Source organism: Mixophyes fleayi, chromosome 7 (genome assembly GCF_038048845.1).
Source record: "Mixophyes fleayi isolate aMixFle1 chromosome 7, aMixFle1.hap1, whole genome shotgun sequence".
Lineage (NCBI taxonomy): Eukaryota > Metazoa > Chordata > Amphibia > Anura > Limnodynastidae > Mixophyes > Mixophyes fleayi.
The window spans coordinates 79,521,547-79,546,330 of record NC_134408.1 but is presented as its reverse complement, the minus strand read 5'-3'; the positions used below and the strand labels follow the sequence as shown (position 1 = coordinate 79,546,330).

The following is a 24,784-nucleotide window of genomic DNA, read 5'->3' as shown; positions in this document are numbered from 1 at the left end:
ATCACTGAAAACATGTAAGAGCAGGATTTAATATCTGCTATGGTTTTTTCCAATGTTTTAGAAATGTTCTCCTTTTATAATTGGTGAGGAATTTTTGGAATTAGAACCCACAAGTATTTATGTATATTGGGGCCCATTGAAAAGGAAATATCCTGTGCTATGCAGGTTTTCTGTTTAGGAATTAAGTATAAAGCCACAAACTTTGCAGGATTTATTCCAAACACAAATATCTGTCTATAGAACACCCCTTTTATCCGCTCGGGTGTGTCCTGTCTTTAAACTTTTAACTTGTTTTCTTGATACAAAGCAAAAACACAGTTGTTGTCAGCGCTTATTCCCAACACTGCATATTTGTGTGTATCTAGTGTTAGATCTAAAATTCTGACCCAAGTCTGCCTGTGGTGTCAAGTATATCTGGAAGCGCTTCAATCAGCTGGAGAGAATTGACACAGACCAAGTTCTGTATACAAGGAATATTCTCTAGTTTATTGATACAAAAATACAAGTTTTTATAGCCTACTGAATAAATTAATCCAACGTCATATGCATACAATTCTATACCTTAAGTTTATGAGAGGCACTACTGATTAACTTTCTCACGTATTCTTGAAGCGTTTATTAGTCTCCCCCTTCTAAGGACAGATGAGCCTATTGTTTTTTTTATCTCAAGGGGAGCTGGAGTTATGCTATATGCAACATCAAGGGCACAGCTCCCATACTGCCAGCTGGATATGAAAATGTTCATTATCTCATATTTTGTTACATTTATTTTGGTGTTCTCTATCAGCTCAACTTCAAGGGCACAGGCTCACATCAGCAGAAAAATGAATAATCTCTTCTAGCAAATAATATTTCTATGCAAGTTACAATAAAATGGCTGAACGAAGGCCTTGTGAGGCCTTAACAAAAAAATCATATTTAACATTTACCATCTTTTATTCAATTTTCGGCCCTTTCTCCTCCTACCTAATCCTATCTATAGGACCACATTCTTAATAAGCAGGTACGTATACACATGTAGGAGGCCAAATGCATAGAGTTGTTCCCCTTAGGAATCTCAACTCGTCCCCCACTATTGATAAGCCTGTGATCCTCCCTGTCCTAACTTGATTTATGAGGAGATGCAATTTGGCAAATGTCCATGTCTAGAAAAGATGGTTTCTTTAAAAGATGGTTTCTTAGTAGGTAGTTAATGAGTCTATAGTAGTTCTGCAGGCCTTGCATGTCCTTTGTTCAGTCTTTAGTAGTTTCTTGTAGCAAACTGTGCAGTTCTTTGGCTTTGCTAGTCCAAATAATTCATGACGCTCATAGTCAGGTCAGGGTTCAGCAGTAATTTCTGTGATCATCAGAGGTTCGGGATTTTCAGTGGTTCCCTTTTTGGAGAGACAACAATCAAGTGTCAGTAACTTCTTAATCAGCCATATATTTAGTTTTATTATCACATATACGATCAACAGGATTGCAAAACCATTTGCTACTAATGCCAATATTTCCAATATCCAACAGGAATCATTACTGACAACTTTACCAATGAGGTTATGCATCTGCGCAAAGGCGGTTTCTGAGTTTACTCTACTATGAGTGCAAATTGTTGAGCACTCCTTCCCATATGTTTCTTACAGTGGCATAGGCAATTTGTCACTTATATGTCTGTTTCATACTGGGTTAGGGAGATCTTGATCCCTACTTCAGTCACAATTATTCCGGCAAGACATATCAATACCATAAGACAGTCATTTCTATTTATCAGAACAAGACTCCCCTGATTTGAAAACTTTGCAGTGTGATGCGTGAATCCAGGTGTCTCTTTCCTGTACTTTCACTGCCATGGGAGTCGTCAACAGGACTTGATAAGGACCTTTGTATCTGGGTTCAAGACTTCTCCTGATGTGCTTTCTCACGACCACCCATTCCCTAGGTTGCAGTTTATGGGTACCTGTATCAAAATTAGGGTCTGGAATGGAGGAGAACATTTGACCATGTATTTCAGTTAGTTGTTTCTGTAATAAGGCAACATAATTCAACAAATCACTATATGCATACTGTAGTTGCTATGGGAAATAACAGCCTGTTCTGTTTGCTGTACCAAACAGTATCTCATATAGTGTTAAACCTGTGTCTTTCCTAGCAGTATTTTTTACTGAGTGCAGTTAAACATGAGATCCATGGCAGACCTGTTTCAGACATTATTTTCTGCATTTTCAATTTCAGAGTACCATTAAGGCGCTCCATACATCCTGAACTTTGGGGTCTGTAGGGGGTGTGAAGGGAAGATATGATTCCCATGTCTTTTAATAGTTTCTGGAATCCTTGCCCCGTAAAGTGTATCCCTCTGTCACTTTCAATGACATCTGGTACCCCATATTAGCAGATTACCTTATTCGCAATTTTCTTGGCTAATGCTTTAGCATTTGCTTTCCTTTACAGCCATGTCTCCAGCCAGTGACCAAAGAAGTTGACACAGACTAGCACATTCTCAAAGCCCGAGCATTTGGGAAGTTGTATAAAGTCTATCTGTATCCTCTTATAGGGATGTCTGGGGTGTGCTTTTCCATGGATTGGGACAGACTTACTAGGGTTATTCTGTGCACAGACTAGGCATCCTGCCACTAATGACTGTGCTGCTTGGGCGAACCCTGCTGCTATCCATAACCTGTTAGTGAGTACAACCTTAGCATCTTTTCTCAGATGCATTTTCTCGTGTGCTATATTGGCCATAATGGGATAAACTACTTTTGGCAGACACAAACACTGACCTTTACACCACTCTCCTTGCACTTCTAGTGCTCCATGTTTTGCATAAGTCTTTTTCTTATTCTCTGTTGCTTGTCTTTCCATAAGTTGGATTGTGCTCTGGTCAAACTTGGTGTCAGGGGGTCACCATGTAAATAGACTCCCCTTGGGGTACTGGAGCTATGGCGGCTTCTCGTGCGGCCTGGTCTACCAGTCTATTGCACTTAGCTTCGGGGGTAGTATCTCTGTGTGTGTCTTCACCTTCATCACTGTTTAGAGGACAGCTGGAATGCAGTGAACAGTGTCCTGGTATGTTCATCATATTGACTGGTTTGCTTACTGGACCCATAAGGTCCCTACTTTTCAATATAGGGCCATAATCATGCGCAATTACAAATGCATAACTTAAATCGGTGTAAATATTTACTCTTTGTCCTTTTTCATATATGCATGCAAGTGTCAGGGCCTTTAGTTCAGCTTCTTGTGCTGACATGTGACTCGGTAGAGTCTGTTGAATCACCATTTCTGTGTGTGTGGTTACAGCACACCCTGTATACGGGACAGGATCTATGTAATAGTGTGAACCATCTACAAAAAGAGTGATGTCCTCATCTGGTAATGGTTTATCTTTAATGTCAGATAAAACCAAAGATTCTTGTTTCATTAGTTCAATACAATCATGTTCAGAAAATGTTCAGAAAAATTTTGTTTGCATTTTTTTTTTCTTCCTGTTCAATCTGGGATGGAATTCCCCCAAATCCCTAAGGGAACCCCAATATATACAGGTACTTCTCCCATCTTTTGAAACTTGCTGCAATAAGGCAGCAGGATTCAACATTGTGCACTGCTTAAATGTAACGTTACTGGGAGTTAGCAGTGCTACTTCATAAGGATAGGCTTCACTAAGGAGCATGTGGAATCCAAAGAAAAGGTTCTTGGTTTCTGAGTTCCACAAGGTTTACTCTCATTAGATGGGGTGTACAGTACAGCGGTTAAGACAGATGTGGTAACTTTAATTTTTCTGGAAGAGAAACACTTAGCTTGATACACCTGTTAATAAGCCACATCATCGGTTCTATTAGTGTATATAATAATAGGATTAATAACAGTCCTTCAAGTACAACATGTATAAGACCTGATAACTATCCTCCTATACCCTTGACCCAATCGGCCAGGTACAGCCATGAAAATTGTCTTTCTAGATAATCATCTCCAGTGTGCTCCTTAAAATGTTTTATGTTTCATGTCTTATTTTTGTAAGTGTTCATCAAGCATTTTCTCTGCATCATTTGCATCACTAGTTAAAAAGGTGCAACCCTGGGCTTCAATTTATATATTTAGGGTCAGGCAGCACCCTCCAGACTAAGCTGTCAGGTAGTCAAATATTAACCTATTGTCTTGTGTAAATGTAATAATGTGTTGGGCCACAATACTCACAAATACATTTCTGTATTGGGTGTAAACCCCTACAGTCATGGGTTGCTATTTTCTTTATTTGGTTGGGTTAAACTTTCATATTAGAATTTTCTAATTATGTATAATGATCTCTACATTATTATTGGCATGAGTCTGGTTCTTCCAAACCTGGCTTTCCTTTCTAGTCTAGTACACATCTACAGCGTACAGCAAAGGAAAATAACGTGCAATCTATATTCCTCCTGCTAATATCAATGAACTTCACTCTCTGGTCTCCCTTGGACCTTTAAAAAACGTGTAAAATACATTTTACTCAGATTCCCCTTGTCTGAAGATCTTAACATATATCTGTGAACATGAGAGGCTCTGGGGCCTCTTGTGCTTCCTTTTTTTGTCTTTTTATTCTGGCTTTCTCAGGGAAGGATTAAAAAAAAAGGAAAGGGAGGAAGAAAATACACAGTGCGCTCGGCAAGTTTTATGTCACTCATTTCACAATAGGAGAGAATGTCCATTGTGCTGTATATCTTCATATTTAGTAAATCTGGCCGGTAACAAATGTTTTGTTTGTGCTTGGTTTCTGTCACAGCGTGCGATAGCGTTAAGGTAACTGGGTGTCCTAGCACAATATCTATACTCTTTTTAAGCACTAAAGCAGAGTAGTATGCAAGTGACCTTAGCTTGCGACCATGTATTTGTGTCAGTACCCCTTGTACATGTGCACTGACTTCATAACAAAATAATGTGAAAGGCTTGTCATAATCTGGCAAAGCTAGTGCTGGCGTTGGAGTTACTTCAGCTTAAAATTGGTTAAACATTTGGTTCTGCTCAGAGTAGAGTGTAAATGGATTGCTATCATCCAGAAGTGCTAATGCAGGAGCACAGATAATAGCTCTTAAAGTCTTAAATCTTTTTCATTTCTGTACAAATATTGACTTCCCGTCAATGCATTACCATACCCACGATACAAATAATTATTTACAGTATATGACGATTATAGCACAGTAAATAAGGGCAGTAAATGTCTTTACATACACTGACTCAAAACTGTAATGAGGATACAAGTAAAAACCTTTTGCTTTCTGCACATACAGAAAAACCATCTGGTTCATGCATTTGCTATGCGAATAGCACATAAACTAATATCTCTTTCCAAAACAAGGTAATCATTACTCAGCAGAGACTACGTTATTTAAATCCTTCATTAGTTTATACTTATGTTTGTTGTGGCTGTAAATCAAAACTTATTTGCAAACTTCTATTCATTGGAAGTTGGATCAATGCATTCTGGATTGCTTAATGGGTCTTTGCAGCTGGAGACCTGTGAATAAAAAAAACTTTTGCATAGAGATTAAACGATATACTGTTTACTAGAATTACTTTTCATAGGAATTAACATGCTTGTACAACTGTTATTAGGTAACCAGGAACAGCTGCTAAAGCTTTAACTGACCTGACTGCTAAGCTTACGGCTATGCGTCCATGATTTGAAAAAATGATTTCCTCAAAGGGGCAGTTCCTAATCTCACAAACAGGGAATGTCAAAGTGACGAGACTTGGGCGAGTTTTCAAAGCCCCTCTTTTCTCATCATCTCTTAGTACCGCCCTTTTAAATGACACTAATTAAATTTCCGGGTTTATAAACATTCAAACTGGAATCTTGGTTCCAAGTATTCAACCATTTTAAAAGCAGCACTGTCTCATAAATGAGTACTCTCGTTAGACACAACACATTGTGTCTGTAAATCATTCAACATTTTCTCAACAAAATCTCCCGTGACCAAATATTCACACATATTTCTAGATTCTGTGATTTTCAGGTTGAAAGTACAAATATATTCACTTAAGTCTTGCTCACAGACGACATTTTATCTCGTAACATTTCTTTAAAGGCATAACAAACCCTCCTGATTTCTGAGAACATTTATCAGCGCCATTTTAACACAGATAAAAACAGCATGTAAGCTCACTCCCACAATTCTCAACTTCATTAAAGAGAAAGCTATTTTTCTCAACTTCAGAAACAAAATTACTTTGTTTAATGCAGAAACGGCTTGTTTGATCCCAGCCAGCTTTGTTCTGACACTAGTAATAATAGTGATAATGTACATTATTTACAATCTCATCCGTGCAATCGGACCAAACATTTTAAAACTACTTTTGTATCTCTTTAAAAGCTTATCAATTAAGCAATGAATGTACAACTTTTTCAACCTTGAAACATGTCTCTTGTAAAAAAAAAAAAACCGACAAGACAGACAAACATTGTGATTTAAACTAAATCACACATCTCCCTTACAGAGCACTAAGGCAGAGAACAAACAGCATGAATTAGCACGGATCTCCCTCACACGCAGTAAGACGGAGACAAAACTCACATACAGAGAGAGAACTTAACTGACATCTTCCAGCCTACTGCTGTGGAACTACAAGTCCCAGCATTACACTAAATACAAGTTAGCTTCAACGTGTTATCAATCAGCACTCCGGACATATTTTTTCAATTTTACATACATTGTCAGATAACAAAAAACAGTGTGCTCTCAACACACTGAAATCTTTTACACAGAACAAGGGAGGGGCACATTTCACTCATTCAGCTGTGCAGGATCAAACATACATTTATAATATACAACCTACTTGATTCATTATTCAGCTTCAGATGCATTTAGCATATCCACATATATTTTGACTTTCCAGATCTCTTAACTTTTCTGTGCCACCTCAAACAATCTCTTGGGGTTTGATCTCAATACCCCTTTGTTCTTGTCACATTACCACTTGCAACACCTTTGTTTCTCCATCCACGCTTTCTTGAAAAATTCCCTACAGACCTTCTACTCCCCCATTCCCTAAAGTCTTTGTGCATCCTATCTGAGGGAGCTGCTGTCATCTGTTTACTATCTATATTACCCATATTGACAGTATTCTGTTGAGTCCAAATCGGGACTCTTATCTCGTTTCTGTGGGTTGTCCTTGCAGTGGACGTCCCGTTCTGTGGACTCCTTGTACTGGATGTCCGTGCTAAATAGCTTCTTTGACAGTATCTGGGACGAAGGTCTTTTGGAAATCTCTCTTACACAGTTTGGCCAGATTACAGAATCTCCCTTCTTTGATACATCTCTGGGGATGGTGTCTAAAATGTTCACTCAATGTTCAAAACAGTAACTCTCTAAATCCCTCTATTCCATTACATGCTTCTTTGATCAATGTCTTATGTGACTTTTATGCTTTATACATCATACAATAGGTACAAACACATGCACTCAAAATTCAATCATCTTTCAAAAATCTAATCAATAATACAATTACAGTAAACAAATTGGGGTAATACTGTATTATATTAATCAGATGATACTTGAGACTCACAAATTCGCGTGTCGGGTGCCTCAGACAGACATGAGGTGACCCAGACTAGGAAGGCCCACGAGTAGAAATCTACTGACCGCGGATGTTGGGATTCAATGTGCTGGGAAACCTCCGTTGTCTGTCTTGTAGCCTGCTGGACAGCGAATCTCGGTGGAACCTCCAAGTTGTTAGATCTAAAATTCTGACCCAAGTCTGCCTGTGGTGTCAAGTATATCTGGAAGCGCTTCAATCAGCTGGAGAGAATTGACACAGACAGAGTTCTGTATACAAGGAATATTCTCTAGTTTATTGATACAAGTTTTTATAGCCTACTGAATAAATTAATCCAACGTCATATGCATACAATTCTATACCTTAAGTTTATGAGAGGCACTACTGATTAACTTTCTCACGTATTCTTGAAGCGTTTATTAGTCTCCCCCTTCTAAGGACAGATGAGCCTATTGTTTTTTTTATCTTAAGGGGAGCTGGAGATATGCAACATCAAGGGCACAGCTCCCATACTGCCAGCTGGATATGAAAATGTTCATTGTCTCATATTTTGTTACATTTATTTTGGTGTTCTCTATCAGCTCAACTTCAAGTGCACAGGCTCACATCAGCAGAAAAATGAATAATCTCTTCTAGCAAATAATATTTCTATGCAAGTTACAATAAAATGGCTGAACAAAGGCCTTATGAGGCCTTAACAAAAAATCATATTTAACACTAGCAAAATGAAGTATTACTTCATATTTTGATCAAAAACATTTAAGCCAGCATCGTTTCCTTTGTTACGCACATCAGTCTTTAGAATCCACACCAGCACATTTAATAGTAAGGCGCGGGCTCCAAAGGTTTTTTATAAGTTTTATATATCAAAAATATCTTTGATTCAAATAATACTTACTAATCTTTAAATGCTGTAAACACTGTAAGTACACTCAATCTGAGTGTAAATGTTTACAAGGTATCTTGAGAACAACACTAACGGATATCTAATGCGCAAGTTATATAGGCCTAAATAGTTCTATTTCGCTAAGGGGTACCTCTAGCCCTTTCTAATGACTAATATCTCTAACCACAAAACTATCACAAGCAATCTACCTTATGCTCTATCATAGTTGCTTCAAATTTGCTAACACATATCATGCAATGCATTTGAATATTAAACAGATGTATACAATTATGCAGTCTTTATTAAAAGGCCGCACAAATACCAATCACTTCTCATTCACAGGTCAAACAGACATTATGGTTGCAAACAGCTCAGAGCAACGTCACAGTTCACTGTATTCCTTAATATTGGTTTAACACTGGTAATCCCACACAGCAGCACTTTGCAGTTTTACTCTTCTCCAATAAACAGGTACAGTTACGTAGATTTGATAAAACACACTCCCTTGTATGTCTTTCCTCCAACTTGACATGAATGTAAAACACAATTTACACCCCAACTGTTCCCTCTTTCCTCTTAGGGGTGAGCATACAGTTACTTTAGTACAAGCTTGGCTCAGTTAGGGCTTTCCCAGAGATGGTAAAAAAACGTCAAGGCGTTTGGTGCAATTTTTCTTAGGGAGTAGTGCCTGAGTCTTAAACTATCTTTCCCTACACTTCACCCTTGTTACCTATCACAGGCATGCAAAAGGATATTAAAAAATATTCTTCAGGTTTCCCCACCTGTTCCCTACCTGACTAGTAACAAAAATACTCAGTCCAAGTGGATCAGTAGCAAGGTAACCATGGGTTTCTTATCCCCACTGGTCTCCAGCATCTATGTCCAAGATGGCTCCTCTCTTTTTCAGGTATCTGGTAAGCTCCCCCACAGTCCAGTGTAAAATCTTCTCCAATTTCTCAAGGTGTCTTACTCTCCTAAATCCCTCTGTCTCTCAGTCCTTGGAGATTCCCATTACTCTATCTCTGACAGACTGCAGAGAACTCCCTCAGAATGTCTGTCACCCTGAGTGCCTCAGAATCTCCAACTATTAAAAATCACACTATTTATGATTTATAAGTTTTTTTCCCCAGTGCTATCCCCCGGCTCTGATAGAGTAGAGGGTCTATTACCAGAAAAAAAAAGAAAAAGTGAGAGCGAGCAGCTGTGACTCATACCCTAACCAATGTATTTATCTTTGGTTTAAATAGCAACCCGCTTTATTTTCCTCTGTAATAAGTGCTTTCAAGACAGCAAACCAGTAAGCCAGCGTAATGTACAGCAGAGGTATTCAAACCCAGTCCTCATGAGCTACCAACAGTTCCTGTTTCCCGGATTTCTTTAATCATGTACAGGCGAGTTAATCTGTTTTTCTGGGTCCATAATTATTTCACCTGTTTCTAGAGACAGAAATCCTGAAAATATGAACTGTTTGTAGCTCTTGAGGACTGGGTTTGAGCTCCTTCGATGTATAGTGGAACTTCAATAACCAGCACAATTCACAGTAGGCAGACATTACTTCACACACACAGTTTAACAATATTACTCCTTTTTTGAGACTTGAGCAAAAATAAATCTTATTTGGGTCTGTACTTAACACCTTTGTCAACAGCAAGTATACACGTTTGAAACTGCCATGTATAATATGGGATTACCTGAGCATGTACTGAATTCTTCTGTTTTTATTTTAAACTTCTTTCTGCTAAAAGACAAGAGGGTGACTAGTTATTTATTTTTGTCATCACTGAGACTAATAGTATGGCAAATATGCTAATGACTATTTAATAACTTATTTATAACTATTGTTATCAACCAACTACTCGCAAAGATACTCTGGTTTAACCCAAGGAATGCAGTTCATATTCCTGACCAATATTTATATCATAAGCTCATGCTTATGTTCTCAGGAAAAACTGCACACAAGATGTATCTTAATTTAAAATGTTTTGTATTCTAATTGACTGATATATATATATATAATTTTTTTCTGTATAATTATTTGTGGGTTGAAGTTCAATGCTTTTAATGTAGCTACTTATTATTGTAAGATGCAAATAAACATATATTCATACATAACCAATACCGAATGTGGAGGAACATTGCGGCCTTTGCCAAAGGTCTTCAAATAAGCACATCCTAGTGAAACGCGCGTCGGCATCCTCGCTGGGTGCACTAGGATGTCTTTTAACATAGAGGGAATTTTTATGTATATGACCAGCTCCATTAAGCCCAGCGTGAGCACAGAGCACTTCGGAGGCAGGCATCAAATCATCCCCCATAGACTTTGCATGCTTCATGTGCATACAACTGATTTATTGCTAACATATGGAATTTGAGGAATTGCCAGCAATACTACTCCTTAGAACAAATTATTGTTGTCTGTTTGTCGTAATTTCCTTCTCTCTTTCACCTATCTGGGGGACACTGCTTAACCATGGGGTTGAGTCGGGGGGAGGAGTCTGGCACCCAAAGAGTTAACTTTTGCCAGCTGACAGCATATCCCCCCCCCCCCCCCACCAATTCCCCACATACCTCAGTTTGAATTGGGTGCCCTAGGAGAAGGGCGCATCTGAAGAGCTCCAAGAAACAGTGAACACTGTTCACTGGTAATAGGTTTTTTTCTTTACTTTTCCAAGGTTTTTCTCTGTTGATAGCAGCGAGAGGCTCTGTGTACAACTTAGCTGACTCGTGGGAGAAGCGCCGGTCAGCTGGGGGCGGCCCCGCTGACAGAGTAGGTGAAGCGCTTCTCACAGCAGGAAGCAGTCGGCAAGAGACTCTCCCCGCTGATAGCAAGACTGGCGCTGCCATTAGGCAGAAAGCGCCATTACTGCAGACATTCCCTGGAAGCCAGCTGGAGCATACCTAGTCCCCTCCTCCTATGGGATGGCAGGGATACTTGAAGGATGGCGCGCTAGTGATAGCGCTATAAGAGGAACACATTCTAACAGGTTTTCCCCTAAGATACAGAAAGGGCAAAACGCTGTTAATGAAAGTAACACAGAAGGAGAGCCAGTGGAAGGGGAATGTGTTTGAGGAACACCGCTCCCCCCTGCTGAGTGAGCGCGTGGAAGATCCCTTTTCCCGCCAAAGTTCAAAAGGAGGACAGATGCAGCAGTCATTTGGAGAGAAGTGCACTGCTGACACATATCTTCCCCGCTAAGTATCACTTGGTTTCTTCTGTGTGTATGTGTGCATATGTATACATGTGTATTAACTAAGACTATGATGTGTTGAGAGAACTGTTGTTTAAAGAAAACTAGAAAGTTCTCCAAACCTGTCTTATGTATTCAGAAATACTATGATATGTTAAATAACTTAATCTGTATTTTCTAAAAATTTCTGGAGAAGTGTTTGTGTATATGAGACGTGATTCAGTTTTCTTTTTCTTATGATGGCAGATAAAAGTAAAACGGCACGTACCAAACATATTGTCTGTTCAAAATGTAATCTTAAATTAACAGATGAACGGCTGGATCAGGGGGGGCTCTGTGCTCCTTGCACTGTGACTCCTGTGAAACTGCAGCCTAAAGACAGCTCCATTCTGATGGTAGAACCCCCCGAATGGGCGGCTACCTTGTCACAAGGGGTTGATACCCTTGTTAAACTGTTATCTAAACCTGTAGAGATCCCATCTACATCAGTGGCTTCTCAGGGTATAACAGGAGGAATGACAGAGGAATCCTTTTACCCAGGGGTCGGATTAAATCCCTCCCCGGCCCTCCTAGGGGTATCCCAGATAGGAGAGGTGGGTTGATCAGCAGTGGCTAAAGGCCTGGACCGACTTAACCAACTACTGGAGAATCCCAGACATAAACATAGTATTAAAAGACGTAGACCAGCTAAGGCGCTGTGGTCAGTGTCTGACTCTGAGAGTTCCTCAGAGGAGGAATGGGTAGACGATTCAGCCTTGTCCATTATAGAGTCAGAAGGAAACTCTAGACACCAGGGTATGGACGATCTGGTTAAAGCAGTTCGTCAGACCCTGGGATTTGTTGAAGTGGAGGAGACGCAGTCCTTGGACCGCTCTCTCTTTAAAAAGGCAGAATTCAGATCTTCTACCCCTGGTCATGTAGCTGAAGGAAGCAGCAGGCTACGTATATGAAGCGGCCCATAATTCGGCCTCCATGTCATCGTCTATTTCGGCTACAGCTATAGTAGCTAGAAGGGCGTTATGGTTAAGGACTTGGAATGCGGATTCAGAGTCAAAAAAGTCGTTAGCATCCCACCCGTATACGGGATGGATTCTATTTGGTCCAGAGTTGGACTCCTGGATTTTACAGGCTTCAGGGGGTAAGAAGACATCCTTGCCTGTAAATACTCCAAAACCTAGGGCTAAGCCTAGGTTTAGCTCTTTCAGACAGCCTTTTTACGGGGGCGGGTCTGGCTGAGGCCAGACTACCAGTTCAGGGGCCGTTGGAACCAGGAGACAGTCCCGTAGAGGAAGGTCATCCTTTGCCCCTGCAGCAGGAAAGGCCCCTTCTGCTAAGCTGCCGGATATACCAGCAGCATGACTACCACCCGCCTCTGGTCACAGAGGGTGCGGTGGGAGGACGGCTGCTTGGGTTCGCCCAGCAGGAAACAGAGTCCTCGGTGGACGGGTAGGTCCAGGATTTCATGATAGAATTCATGGGGGCCAGTTCGTCTTAAGTTTTCATTAACTGTATTTCCTCACTGTCCTTAGTCAAGGCAGAGAGAGCTCATGGCTGTCGACTTGCTTCGTTTAAACAAAGATATACAGGTTTTGAGGTACCAGAGAAGGAAAGGGTTTTAATCAAACCCAATTGTGGTGTTATAGGGTCACAGGGAATCCCTTGTCTAAGAATGAGTTTCTTGGGACTAGTAAGGGACTTGGCACGCAGCAGAATGTTTCCTCCACGGGACAGGTTAAGGTCCCTGATGGAGTGAATAGGCAGGGTCCTGTCAGGCAAGAAGCTGTCAGTACCCAGGTCTTGGGAGCTGCTAGGAAAGATGGTGACATCATTCGTGACCCTACTCTACGCGTGGATCCACCCCAGATGTCTTGGTGGGACATGTCTTGGAGGAAGCAGGCAGGAGCCTTCTTTTGTTGAAAGTACCAGCGGAGGAAGTAAGTCCTCAGCTGGTGGTTGTTGGAGGACAACCGAACAAAAGGCAGAGAAGTCCCAGAGTTCTGCACAAGATCAAGAGATCCACTGACAGTTGCAGTGGACATCCTAACAATGCCAGTCTTTCTGGTAACTCCAGTAGGGCTACGGAGCCATCTACTGACCCAGGAGGAACCTTAAAGGTTTAGGTATCCGCTTTGTCTGTGTATTTCCACAGACGGCTGGCGGAGCTTCCGGATGTTAAGACTTTTCTACAAGGAGTGCTTCACATCCAGCCACCCTACGTGCATCCTGCGGAGCCTTGGGATCTTAATCTGGTCCTTAGCATGTTGCAGGAACCTCCCTTTGAACCTCTACTCTCAGCAGAGTGGCGGTTCTTAACCTGGAAGACATCGCCTCGGCCAGAAGGGTCTCGGAGCTGGGAGCTTTATCCTGCAAAGAACCTTATCTGGTTTTTCATGAGGATAGAGCAGTTTTAAGGACTATTCCGTCCTTTCTCCCTAAGGTGGTCTCGGGTTTCCATATTAATCTGGAAATAGTTGTTCCAGTGTTCAGAGAGGAGCCTCAGACTCCTGGAACAAAGACAAATAAATGTTTGGACGTAGTGAGGGCATTACGTATATGTGTTAAGAGATCTGCAAAGATACGTAAGACAGATGCTCTATTTGTATTATTTGACTTTTCCAAGCAGGGATGTCCAGCAGCTAAGCAAACTATTGCCAGATGGCTTACCCTGACTATCAGGGAGGCCTATGTTCGTATTAATCTCCCTGTGCCGAAGCGTATTGTTGCCCATTCTACCCGTTCGGTTGGGGCGTCTTGGGCAGCACGGAATGGAGCCACGGCGGACCAGCTGTGCAGGGCAGCCACATGGTCCTCGGTCCATACCTTTAAGAAATTCTACCAATATAATGTATTTGCGTCTGGGGACGCCTCCTTTGGCCGTAGTGTTCTACGTGCAAGGAAATCTGAGCGGTCCCACCCTTCAGAGGGATTGCTTTAGTAAGTCCCCATGGTTAAGCAGTGTCCCCCAGATGGATGGAAGAGAAAACGGGATTTATACTTACGATAAATCTTTTTCTCTGAGTCCATCTGGGGGACACTGCGGTCCCCCCCTTTTTCGTTGTTTTCTTTACTCTCCACTCCCCCCTCTGTTAAGTGGTGTGTCTTGGTTGATTGGCCTCCCGTCCTAGGGCTTTGGTAATCAAACTGAGGTATGTGGGGAATTGGTGGGGGGGATATGCTGTCAGCTGGCAAAAGTTAACTCTTTGGGTGCCAGACTCCTCCCCTCCCTACTCAACCCCATGGTTAAGCAGTGTCCCACAGATGGACTCAGAGAAAAATATTTATCGTAAGTATAAATCCCGTATTTGTTCTAATATAATGAGTGGCGAGTAGCCCATTAATAATTCAATACACAATAGGAAGATACCGGCTTGGGACTAGGCTGGAATATATCGAAGGGAACTTTATCCCTGTAACTATAGATCCTACTATATATCGCTGTTTAACCCAGGAGACCGAATTTAGTGCACCCAGCCATTTAATCTTGCACAATTTTGTTTTTCACTAGTACTCTATCTTAAATATTTTGCAAGTATTTTTTAATTGTTATTTAAACTAATAAACGTTACGTTTTATATGATACGCGTTCTTTGACATCTGTAATTGAATTCTATGGGAATTCTTGTGCACCTTGTTAATAAGCCATGTATAATATGCTGAGCGATATCTGGGGTCAAGTGTAATGCACTGAGCCGTTCTAGGGCCAAGTGACATAAGTTGAGCCAAATGCAGTGCAGAGTGCAACATATTCAAACTGAGATTTGAATATTTTTATTCATATCAACCCCTGCTAATAATTATTTTGCCTGTTGGGACCCAGAGCAGCAATCAGTCCAGGTACCTCTGCTATTCAGTTTCTTCCTCCTTTTCTGTTAATTTCATAACACCTGCAGAGTTCTCAAGCAACTTTTAGATCTGGCTGAATTTTTTTCCTGCTCTACACTGAACTGTGACAGCAGGACAAGCTGTCAACTAGTATTACAACACACTGATAGTTGCTCACCATGAATAGGTTTTAGGGTGAGCAAGCAAGGGGGTTTGTGGCATTGGGCTTTTTTTATAGGAAGACAAACGGGTTAGTGAACCATTAAAATGTGACAATCCATTGTTCTGATTACCTTTTGATCCAAATTATAGTAACTGGTGTTGTGCCAAATATCTGTTTTGTGTTATTTCTTTCACAAATATAAAGAACAAGCATAATTTTAAAAATGTGCTGCTTTTGTGTAAATGTAGGGTTGCAGCACATATTTTTATCAAATACACTCATGTAAAAAACATGTAATATTATGTGTGTGTGTGTGTGTGTGTGTGTGTATATATGTGTGTTTTTTTTTTTTATATATATATATATTTTTTAATATAGTGAAACATGAAGGTAATTATCCTGGCTGCTGGTTACGGCACAAGACTTCTTAAGGATCTGCAGAATGCGAACCAAGAGCGATTTGCACATCTCATTGGTGTACCCAAGCCATTACTTTCCATTGGAGGGCTTCCCCTGATTTCTTATTGGATAGAGGCCTTGGGAGCACAAGAGGACACTAAAGACATCTTCATTGTTGTAAGTTATTTTTTTATTTATTTTGTGATAGATATGTTCCTTTCAGTTTTTAAGTGTAATTTTTTATTATCTAAAAATGATCTATGGGGCTATAATTCTGGGGAGGGGGGGTTGTAATAGTATGGAGTAGGGTGTTTGTTTCACTACTCTCCTCTATTATCCGGTTTATAATCCTGGTTTCGCTGGACCCTTACTGCTATGTTTCCCTTAAGACAAGCATAGTGTTACATCCGCCTAGGTTTTGCTATCTGCCTCTGCCACCTGCCTCTTATTGACAGTCCTGCTCCCCTACCTGCTCGTCAGGAGCCTTTCACTGATGCCGGGTCGTTCATGAAACTGCGATCCTGATTTGTGGTCTTTGAAGCTGAAGCGGGGGGTCCTCCTGTTGAATTGCATCTTATGTGCTTTTTACGTGTTCCTGACTGACGGATGTGTGCTGACCCAATGGTGAGGAGAGAAAGAGACAGACGCTTGGGCATTTCTGGCCAACCTGTGGCTGCAACGCATACCTTTCTCTTGTCACTTGAGTGCTCTGGTGCTTGGTGGTCTCTATGAATAAGCATTGAAAAGACATTGTCATAGTTAAAATTGAGTTAAAACTCTCATATCTGAGACTGTTGGGGACACTTGGAAGGATTTGTGTGGGACTTTGCACAACATTTTGTTTTGATGAATTATTATAGGTGCCTGAAATGCAGCGATTGGGCATCAGAATAACCCCTGCTTTATTATACTCTGTCATTATGGGAAAAAGTGCCCAAGCTGCTGCTGCCAAACTTGAACTTTTGAATGTTATGCCCACCAACCTCCCACCACTGTTGCTAAGGGCGACCAGGTACCACCTTCTGCTTCTAAGTCCATTACTGACTCTGATAAACAAGCCCAGTAAGACTTGCTATCCGTCCAGCAGGTGCTGTCCGCTAAAACCGCTTCTGAAAAAGCGGTTAATGATAAAATCCATGCAGACCTTTCTTTGGTAAGGCACGATATTTAAAGAAATACGTGGGGGCGTGGCCTGGACGCCATCATACCGTGCACTACACTTCATTAAGTGCTATTTTCAGACCTCTCACAGCCGGTTTGTGGCCACAGATCGTTGGGGACAGCTCTACCCAGAAAGCAGAGCGCTAATTGGCACTCCAGGTTTCAGACCCGTTTTCCCACCAATCCCCGGGACAGACGCTGCTGCAGCGGGGTGTGGAAGTGAGGGACTGAATAGTGGAGCAAGGTGCCCGGGACCCTGCGCTTACCGAGACCGCAGCATACAGGTGGCTTGTGCCCTCCTCAGTGTCATCCCTCCTCAGTGTCATCCCTCCCCTCTGCGGGAGCTGAAGCTTTCTCCCACACTGCCACAGACAGAACTCGGGCGTCCTCTTGCCTGCCTCATACGGGGGATCGGGATCCCTGCAGTGCAAGGTGAGGGGGTAGCAGCCAGACAATTCTGAAGCAGCGGTCTGGAGGATCTTGCAGGGGCTTGCAACTTAAGGATACGTGGCATTCCAGAGGATATCCCGACTCAAGGTCTAGTTGATGTACTGACTAAAATCTTCAATAAGATTGTAGAAAAAGATACAAATGAGCTTATTACATTCGATAGAGCTCATAGAGCCCTTCGTCCGAGAGGGGTAGCATCTGATAGACCCCGGGATGTAATATGCAGACTTCACTACTTTACCCAGAAGGAGGAGATTTTAAACAAAGTCAGACGTTTGGAGAAGGTGGAATTTAAAGGGAACATTATACAGATTTTCCAAGACTTATCGTGGCACACTTTGCAAATATGCAGGATGTTAAGACCTTTTACATCTGAGCTAAGTAAGAACAATATCCGATATCGGTGGGGTTTCTCTATGAGCCTACAGGTTACTCACAAAGGTCAATCATTGACTCTCCGGGAACCCTCAGAGTTAGAATCCTTTTGCAGAGCACTTGACATTCAAACGGTTACGCTAACTGAATGGCAATCCCATCACCAGCTGCTCTCACCAAATACATCTTCAGCAGGCTTCGATAATATGCTGCGGGTGGGAAATTCGAAGAAGAATGCCAAGAGAAGACAAAGCTTGTCTACTGAGGAGATCACTTGAAAATAATTGCAAATGCTATTGTCTCTTGATATACTTCTGAGTTCTTGGACGCAATGCTGTTTTTAATGATCACATAGCTGTGACCTTCGGTTACAAGTATAGTTAGATTATACCATATTAGGATATCGTTTGTGTCTTTCGATCTCCTTTTTCTTCTTTACAGATGGAGCAGACGGAAGAAACATCTACTGGACTATGGGTTAGACTGTTTCTATTAATAGTTATCTTCCCATCCGTTTTGTAATCTTTTGAATACCATAGAGCTATCCTAAATGCATTGCTATATAAAGTTCATATAGTTTATAAGGGTGTTTACTGCAATTACACTACCTAGTGTTCTTAGGGTGTTTTTTAAGGTACGTGGTTTTTTTGTATTTTTTTTGACGCTTGAGTAGATTTGTTATTTGGTGGTTATCGCTGTCACCAATCCTCTGTGACACCCCCCACCCCTACCCCCTTAACCACACTTTCCATTTCGGGCGCATGGATGACCTTTTTTCATCCTTTTGTGTCAGAAGCGGTTTATCTCCTTCCACATTTTTAATGTGGTTCGGTTCTTTCTAGTTAATTTTGTTTTTTCTTTCTCTTCCCCTTTTTCCCCCTACCCTCTTTTCCCATATCCTCTACAGGGGCGCACGGAGGATTGTCGGGGGGGGGGGGGGGTTTCTTCCCGCCGACCCAAAAAAAACAAAAAACGAGAGAGAGCGCAGCAGCTCTGTTTCACCAGCGCTGTCCTATACAGCAGCCGCGGCGCTGTCTCAGTAGCGTCTGCGGCGGTGCTGTATACAATACAGCACCGCCGCGGACGCTTCTTCTACAGCACCGCCACGGCTGCTGTATAGGACAGTGGCCACTTAGGGCAGGGGGGGGGGTTTAGAGACTCAGAAACCCCCCCTGTGTGCGCCACTGCTCTAAGAGTACAGTCAATGTATGTTTTTTAAGATGTAAAAGATACTACTTTACGTGGATTAAACCATCTTCATGGCAATGAAACTCAAGATTGCTTCTATCAATGCAAAGGGGCTGAACATACCAGAAAAAAGATCGAGAGCCTTGCAGGATCTCAAGGTTGATATAGCTTTTTTTTTTTCAAGAAACTCATTTCAAGCAAGATGCAGCTCCCTCTTTCCGTAATTTTTTTTTTTTCTTACCCCCCCCCCCCACGCCTAGTAGCAACAGTAAAGGGAAGACTTTGGGTGTGGCCATCCTTTTTTCTTCCACTTATCAATGTAACAAAACACGGGTTGGAGGAGGGGAGAGGTATCCTACTGAAACGTAAAATCTATAACCATTCCTTCACTTTTGTCAATGTTTATTCACCTAACCAGGGTCAGCCTGGTTTCTTCGAGAAAATTATGGAGCAGATGGACTCTTTCCGAGATGGAATTCTGGTGTTTGCGGGGACCTGAACTGGACTCTTCATCCAGAGCTAGACTCATCCTCCAAGTCGCATAGATACTCAGACAAATTGTATCGTAAGGTAAGGCGCACCCTTCATACCCATCAGCTGGCTGACGTTTGGAGGCTCCACCACCCTTCACACAAGGACTACACTTTCTAATCCCACCCTCACGAGGTCTACGTGAGACTGGACTCTTTGTTCCTGTCACATAGGCACCTGCATCTGGTACAAGACACGGTAATTGGCCAAACTACCTGGTCAGATCATGCTCCAGTTTTCCTCACGCTGTACTTAGCCCTCATAAGAAGCCTTGCTTTTGGAAACTTAATGAAACCGTATTGCAAAACTCAAACTGTAAGACCCAGATTGAGAACACGATTAAGGACTACATTTCACACAATGACATCCCAAAATCTTCTAAAATTTCAGTTTGGGAGGCACATAAGTGTGTTGTGAGGGGGAAATTGATTCAGCTTGGTTCATTCATGAAAGCTGAAAGGTCCAAGACTTCCCTTTTGAATAAACTTAAATTATTAGAGACGAGACATAAGACATCTCTATTGAAGGATATTTTGTTTAAGAGCTATTCTAGTTTCTGTTAATTCAATCTTTTGTCAGATAGAATTAAATTAGATATGCGTAAATGCCGAAGTTGCTTCTTCCAATGGGGTAATAAACGGGGAAGGATGCTTGCCAAAGCTCTTAGAGCGCAAAGAGCTACCACATTTATTTAGTCCCCTTTTCATCAGAAATTGTCTGAACACAACACATTGCGAAAGCATTTCATACGTACTATTCCAAACTAACCTTTCACAGGATGTTAAGGACACTCTTCTTGAGAAGCAAGCAAATGCTGCTTTCTATTTAGCTGATATTGGCTTCCTCACTCTCTCAGATCCAGAGAAGGCTATGCTCGATGCCCCTTTTACCTCTTTGGAATTAATGGAGGCCATCAAATCCACGCCATCTGGAAAAAGCCTGGGTCCGGACGGATTCACTATTGCATATTACAAAACTTTTAAAGACTTCTTAGTTTCCCTAATGCTTCAGGCCTTTAACGCGGTATCTGAAAAGGAAAAATTTGCGAGGCATGCTTTAGAGGCCCATATCTCGGTTATTCCTAAAGATGGGAAAGACCCTTCTAGATGCCCACGCTACAGGCCAATCTCGCTCCTTAATGTGGATGTTAAGCTTTATGCTAAACTCATTGCCAATAGGTTGAAATCTATATTACCGAGAATCATTCACTCTGATCAAGTGGGGTTTGTGCCTGGCCCTGAGGCTAGGGACAATACCACCAAAGTTCTTTATCTAATTCACTTGGCTTCCAATTCCCCCACCCAGTCCATACTGCTGTCAACTGATGCTGAAAAAGCATTTGACAGAATAGACTGGACTTTTTTAAGAGGTGTTCTTACCCATATGGGCCTAGGTCAAATGATTTTTCACAGAATACTTGCGCTTTATCACCAACCCACGGCTAGAATAAAGATAAATGGTGATCTTTCTGACCCTGTTATAATATCTAATGGCTCGAGACAAGGCTGCCCTTTATCACCACTCGTTTTTGTTCTATGCGTGGAAGCACTGGCGAGGGCAATCAGATTAAACCCTGATATCTCTGGAATACGATTGGGTAGCTCAACCTACAAACTTGCTCTTTATGCTGATGATTAGCAATTATTACTAACCCAGTAATCTCAGTTCCTAATCTGGTTTTAGAATTTCATAGATTTGGAGTTATATCGAACTTTAAGATTAATTATTCTAAATCTGTTGCACTTAATCTTACCACTCCCCCAGAGGTAGTTGAAGGACTTCAAAGTGCGTTTGCCTTTACTTGGCACCCGAACCACATTAAGTATTTGGTAGTAAACATCACCAAAGACCCTTCCCAACTATTTGAGATTAATTTTCAACCCATATATAATGGACTTCGAGAAGATCTGAGAGAGTGGCAGGGGAAATTTTTTTTTGGGGTAGGTAGAATTAATATTGTCAAGATGAATGTTCTACCATGTGCCTTGTACCATTTGCAGGCCCTACACATACCATACAAGTGGTTCTCAAATCTGAACTGTTTAATCAAAAATTTTGTGTGGGGGGGAAGGAAACCTCGCTTTAAGCACAATATTTTATTTAGGCGGAAACAGCTTGGTGGGCTCCAACTCCCTCATTTTGAGTCTTATTGCGATGCTGTTATGCTCAGTAGAATACTTGAGTGGACAAGAGTTAAAGCAGACAAGCAATGGGTCTCAATAGAGGAATGGTCTCTCGGACACTGTTCGAGCACCTGTCCCTGGCTTGCGAGTCTTCCAAATCTACAACACCTGGTAATAAAACCTACTATGAGGTGTTGGACTAAACTCCGTAAAGTTAGATATATCTCCTCGTTTTTTTTCGCCTTTGACTCCATTGTTTGAAAATCAGTCCTCTCCTCCTGGTATCAGAGAAAAAGAGTTTAAAACTTTGTCCCAGGCAGGAATTGTTCGTGCTGGCCAAACGGTGGGTCCGTCTGATGTGCATTTCACTACAGGCAAAATGAGCCTGCCTAATTCGGAATTTTGGTATTACTAGCAAATTAAACACTTTTTAAGCACTGAAAAGATGCGTTTGGGTGTTAATAGGGAATTGACATCATTTGAAACTGTGTATCTCCCCTTTAAACCCTACGCATATCCTTTCAGAGATCTATACAATCCTGGTTGAGAACCGCTTCTCCTCTTTGCCAAAATTTACGTTAGATTGGAAAAAGACCTGGGGAATTGGGTACAAGAGAGACATTGGAATAATATCTTTCAGGCTACCAAGGCTAACTCCCTAAGTGTAACGGTGTTTGAGACACAGTATAAGGTCCTCTCCAGATGGTATCGTTGTCCTAATGTCCTTGCTAAAATGTACCCTGGGAATTCTAATTTATGTTGGAGATGTGGCTCTTGTTTTGGGACACCGTTGCATGTCTGGTGGGAGTGTCTATCCTTGAGACCCTTCTGGGAAGGTGTCCTAGCAATCTCATAAGAAATTTTGAAAGCGGAAGTTCCAGACGATCCAGGTTTTTGGTTATTAAACCAGACAAAGACTCCAATATCAATATACAAAAAAAACCTTGCTAAAAAACTTAAATAGTGCCGCAAAAGCAGTAATCCCAGTTCATTGGAGATCTTCCTCTCTTCCAACCCTGAAGGAATGGCTCACTCGCATCGAATGCTATAGATATATGGATGACTTGATTCTTAGTTCATCCGATAAGTTTAATGACTTTTGTACCATATGGCTTGGTTGGTTAGAATTTCAAGAGCCAGGAAGATATGCTGCCTTATCTAAGTAATACTCCTCCCAATATTCCATTAAATATTATCGAGCTTTCATCTATGATTGGATCTTTGCTCTTAGGAACCCCCCCCACTCCCCCTCCTTTCCCTTCCATTCTGTTTTTTTTTTTTTTATCAATTCTTTTATGTGATACTAATGTTTAACTTACAGGGGCATTTAACCATGCAAATGCAAGACTGTAATTTCAATAGTTGCATACTTGACAACATAACTCTATTACTTCCATGTACTTTGGTAAATGTCATCTCATGTTGGTCTTTACGATTGTATTCTCTGTAACTTTATTCAATAAAAAGATATTGTATAAAAAAAAATAATTAAAAAAAAATAATTAAAAAAAAATACGTGAGGCGGAGAGTTGTATATCTACTCTGGAGGATTCTATAATTCCCATTAAAGAGGAGTTATGGAATCTAACCTTACAAATTTCTCAGTGTAAACTTAAAATGTCAGACTTGGGGGGGTCGCCTAAGGTGCTGGCTCACTTATAAATAAGTTATATGTGTAAATTTATATCATTGCAAATGTACTGATTTTGATGCTGTGTTTTAGAAATATACTGAGATTTCTTTTATATTATGTGTATTTCGGTATACAAAATGTATTGATTTCTAATGTATGCCAGGTCAGAGGAAGTCTGTTTTGTTGATAGCAGGAAATGCTAAGTCTGTCTTTTCATCGCAGAAGCAGCAAAAACCTGCCTGAATGCCCAGCAGGAGGACGTTACCTGTTGTCACGTCTTGTTCGACCAGGAACAATGTAGACTCAGGATGCATGTAATGTAGGACATCATGGATTGCTGTAACTTTGAAGTTAAATTGCGTCAACTCCATGTCTAGAGAAATATATCCTAATGTTAAATCATTTGATGTGATATCGGACGCTTCGGTGCCTAGTCTGATCAGGGGGCTGGTTTACTGCCTACTAGGTTGTGTCCAAAACGGTATAAAAATAAGCACTGTTTGACCATGTAGTATCCTCATACCATCTGTAACTTCTTGAACGATTGCTAGTACCACACACTGGCGTGTGTAACTGTCCTTATTATGACTACTTGAGCTACTAAAAATCATTGATTCAAGATTTTGACACCTACTTACCTTCGGCAATTCCTGTGACCAACAGATTAGACCAATCTAATCCTAGTTCTAGTACCAACGCTCTGCCGCTACTATGCAGCTCTGGCCAGTGGGATAGGCCAGGGGACACCATCCACAGCAATCCTGTTATTAAGCCAAGAGGTCAGGGGTACCAGCCCAGGTGCCTAGTGAGGGGGTACACTAGCAGCGAAAGTTATTTGCTTTAATTTATAAGGCGCCACAAAGGGTCCGCAGCGCCGTACAAGACACATACAGAAAACAGTGAACCATTATACATAAAGAACAAAATATGAAGAACAGAAAAAAAAATATATATAAAATATATAATGACTGATACCCACTCTAATTGCTGTGGAACTGGGATCCACTCTACTTGCAGTTGGGCAACGTCCTACTGCAGTGTACTCTGTGGGGCTGGGATCCACTCTACTTGCTGTGGGGTTACGACCGACCACTGCGTAACCTGTGGGGCTGAGACTCATTACTCACTCCCAAATCTGAAGACCTTGGCCCAAAATCTCACTGCTGGCTGGGTGCACGGACCCACTGCCAGGCTGCTCTGTAGTTGGAGCGTAGCTCCCAACTACTGCAGGCGTTACACTTCCTCAGTGGGGCTCCTACCCACTCTCGTACACGGTGGGGCTGGGACCCACTACACGCACTCTGCTCAAAAGGGCTTCTGGGCCTTGAACAGTATCTGCAGCAGGGTTCTGCCCTGCTC

At 41.5% G+C, this 24,784-nt stretch overlaps 1 protein-coding gene and 1 long non-coding RNA gene across 4 annotated transcripts in view; one reads left to right on the top strand and one right to left on the bottom strand.

The window, feature by feature from the left end:
* The window catches only part of LOC142097834 (uncharacterized), a 96,166-nt gene that overhangs the window by 1,266 nt on the left and 70,116 nt on the right, over window positions 1-24,784 (top strand). For all 3 annotated transcript variants that reach the window (XM_075180028.1, XM_075180027.1, XM_075180029.1), the window contains exon 2: window positions 15,944-16,141. In XM_075180028.1, the coding sequence (XP_075036129.1) occupies window positions 15,950-16,141 (192 nt within the window). In that variant the 5' untranslated portion in view covers window positions 15,944-15,949. The remainder of the gene's footprint in view (window positions 1-15,943; window positions 16,142-24,784) is intronic.
* LOC142097832 (uncharacterized) lies at window positions 459-5,348 on the bottom strand. Its single transcript, XR_012678261.1, has 2 exons — window positions 4,822-5,348; window positions 459-3,768 (listed from the first exon to the last, which is right to left on the bottom strand). It is a non-coding gene; the product is annotated as an uncharacterized LOC142097832 (long non-coding RNA).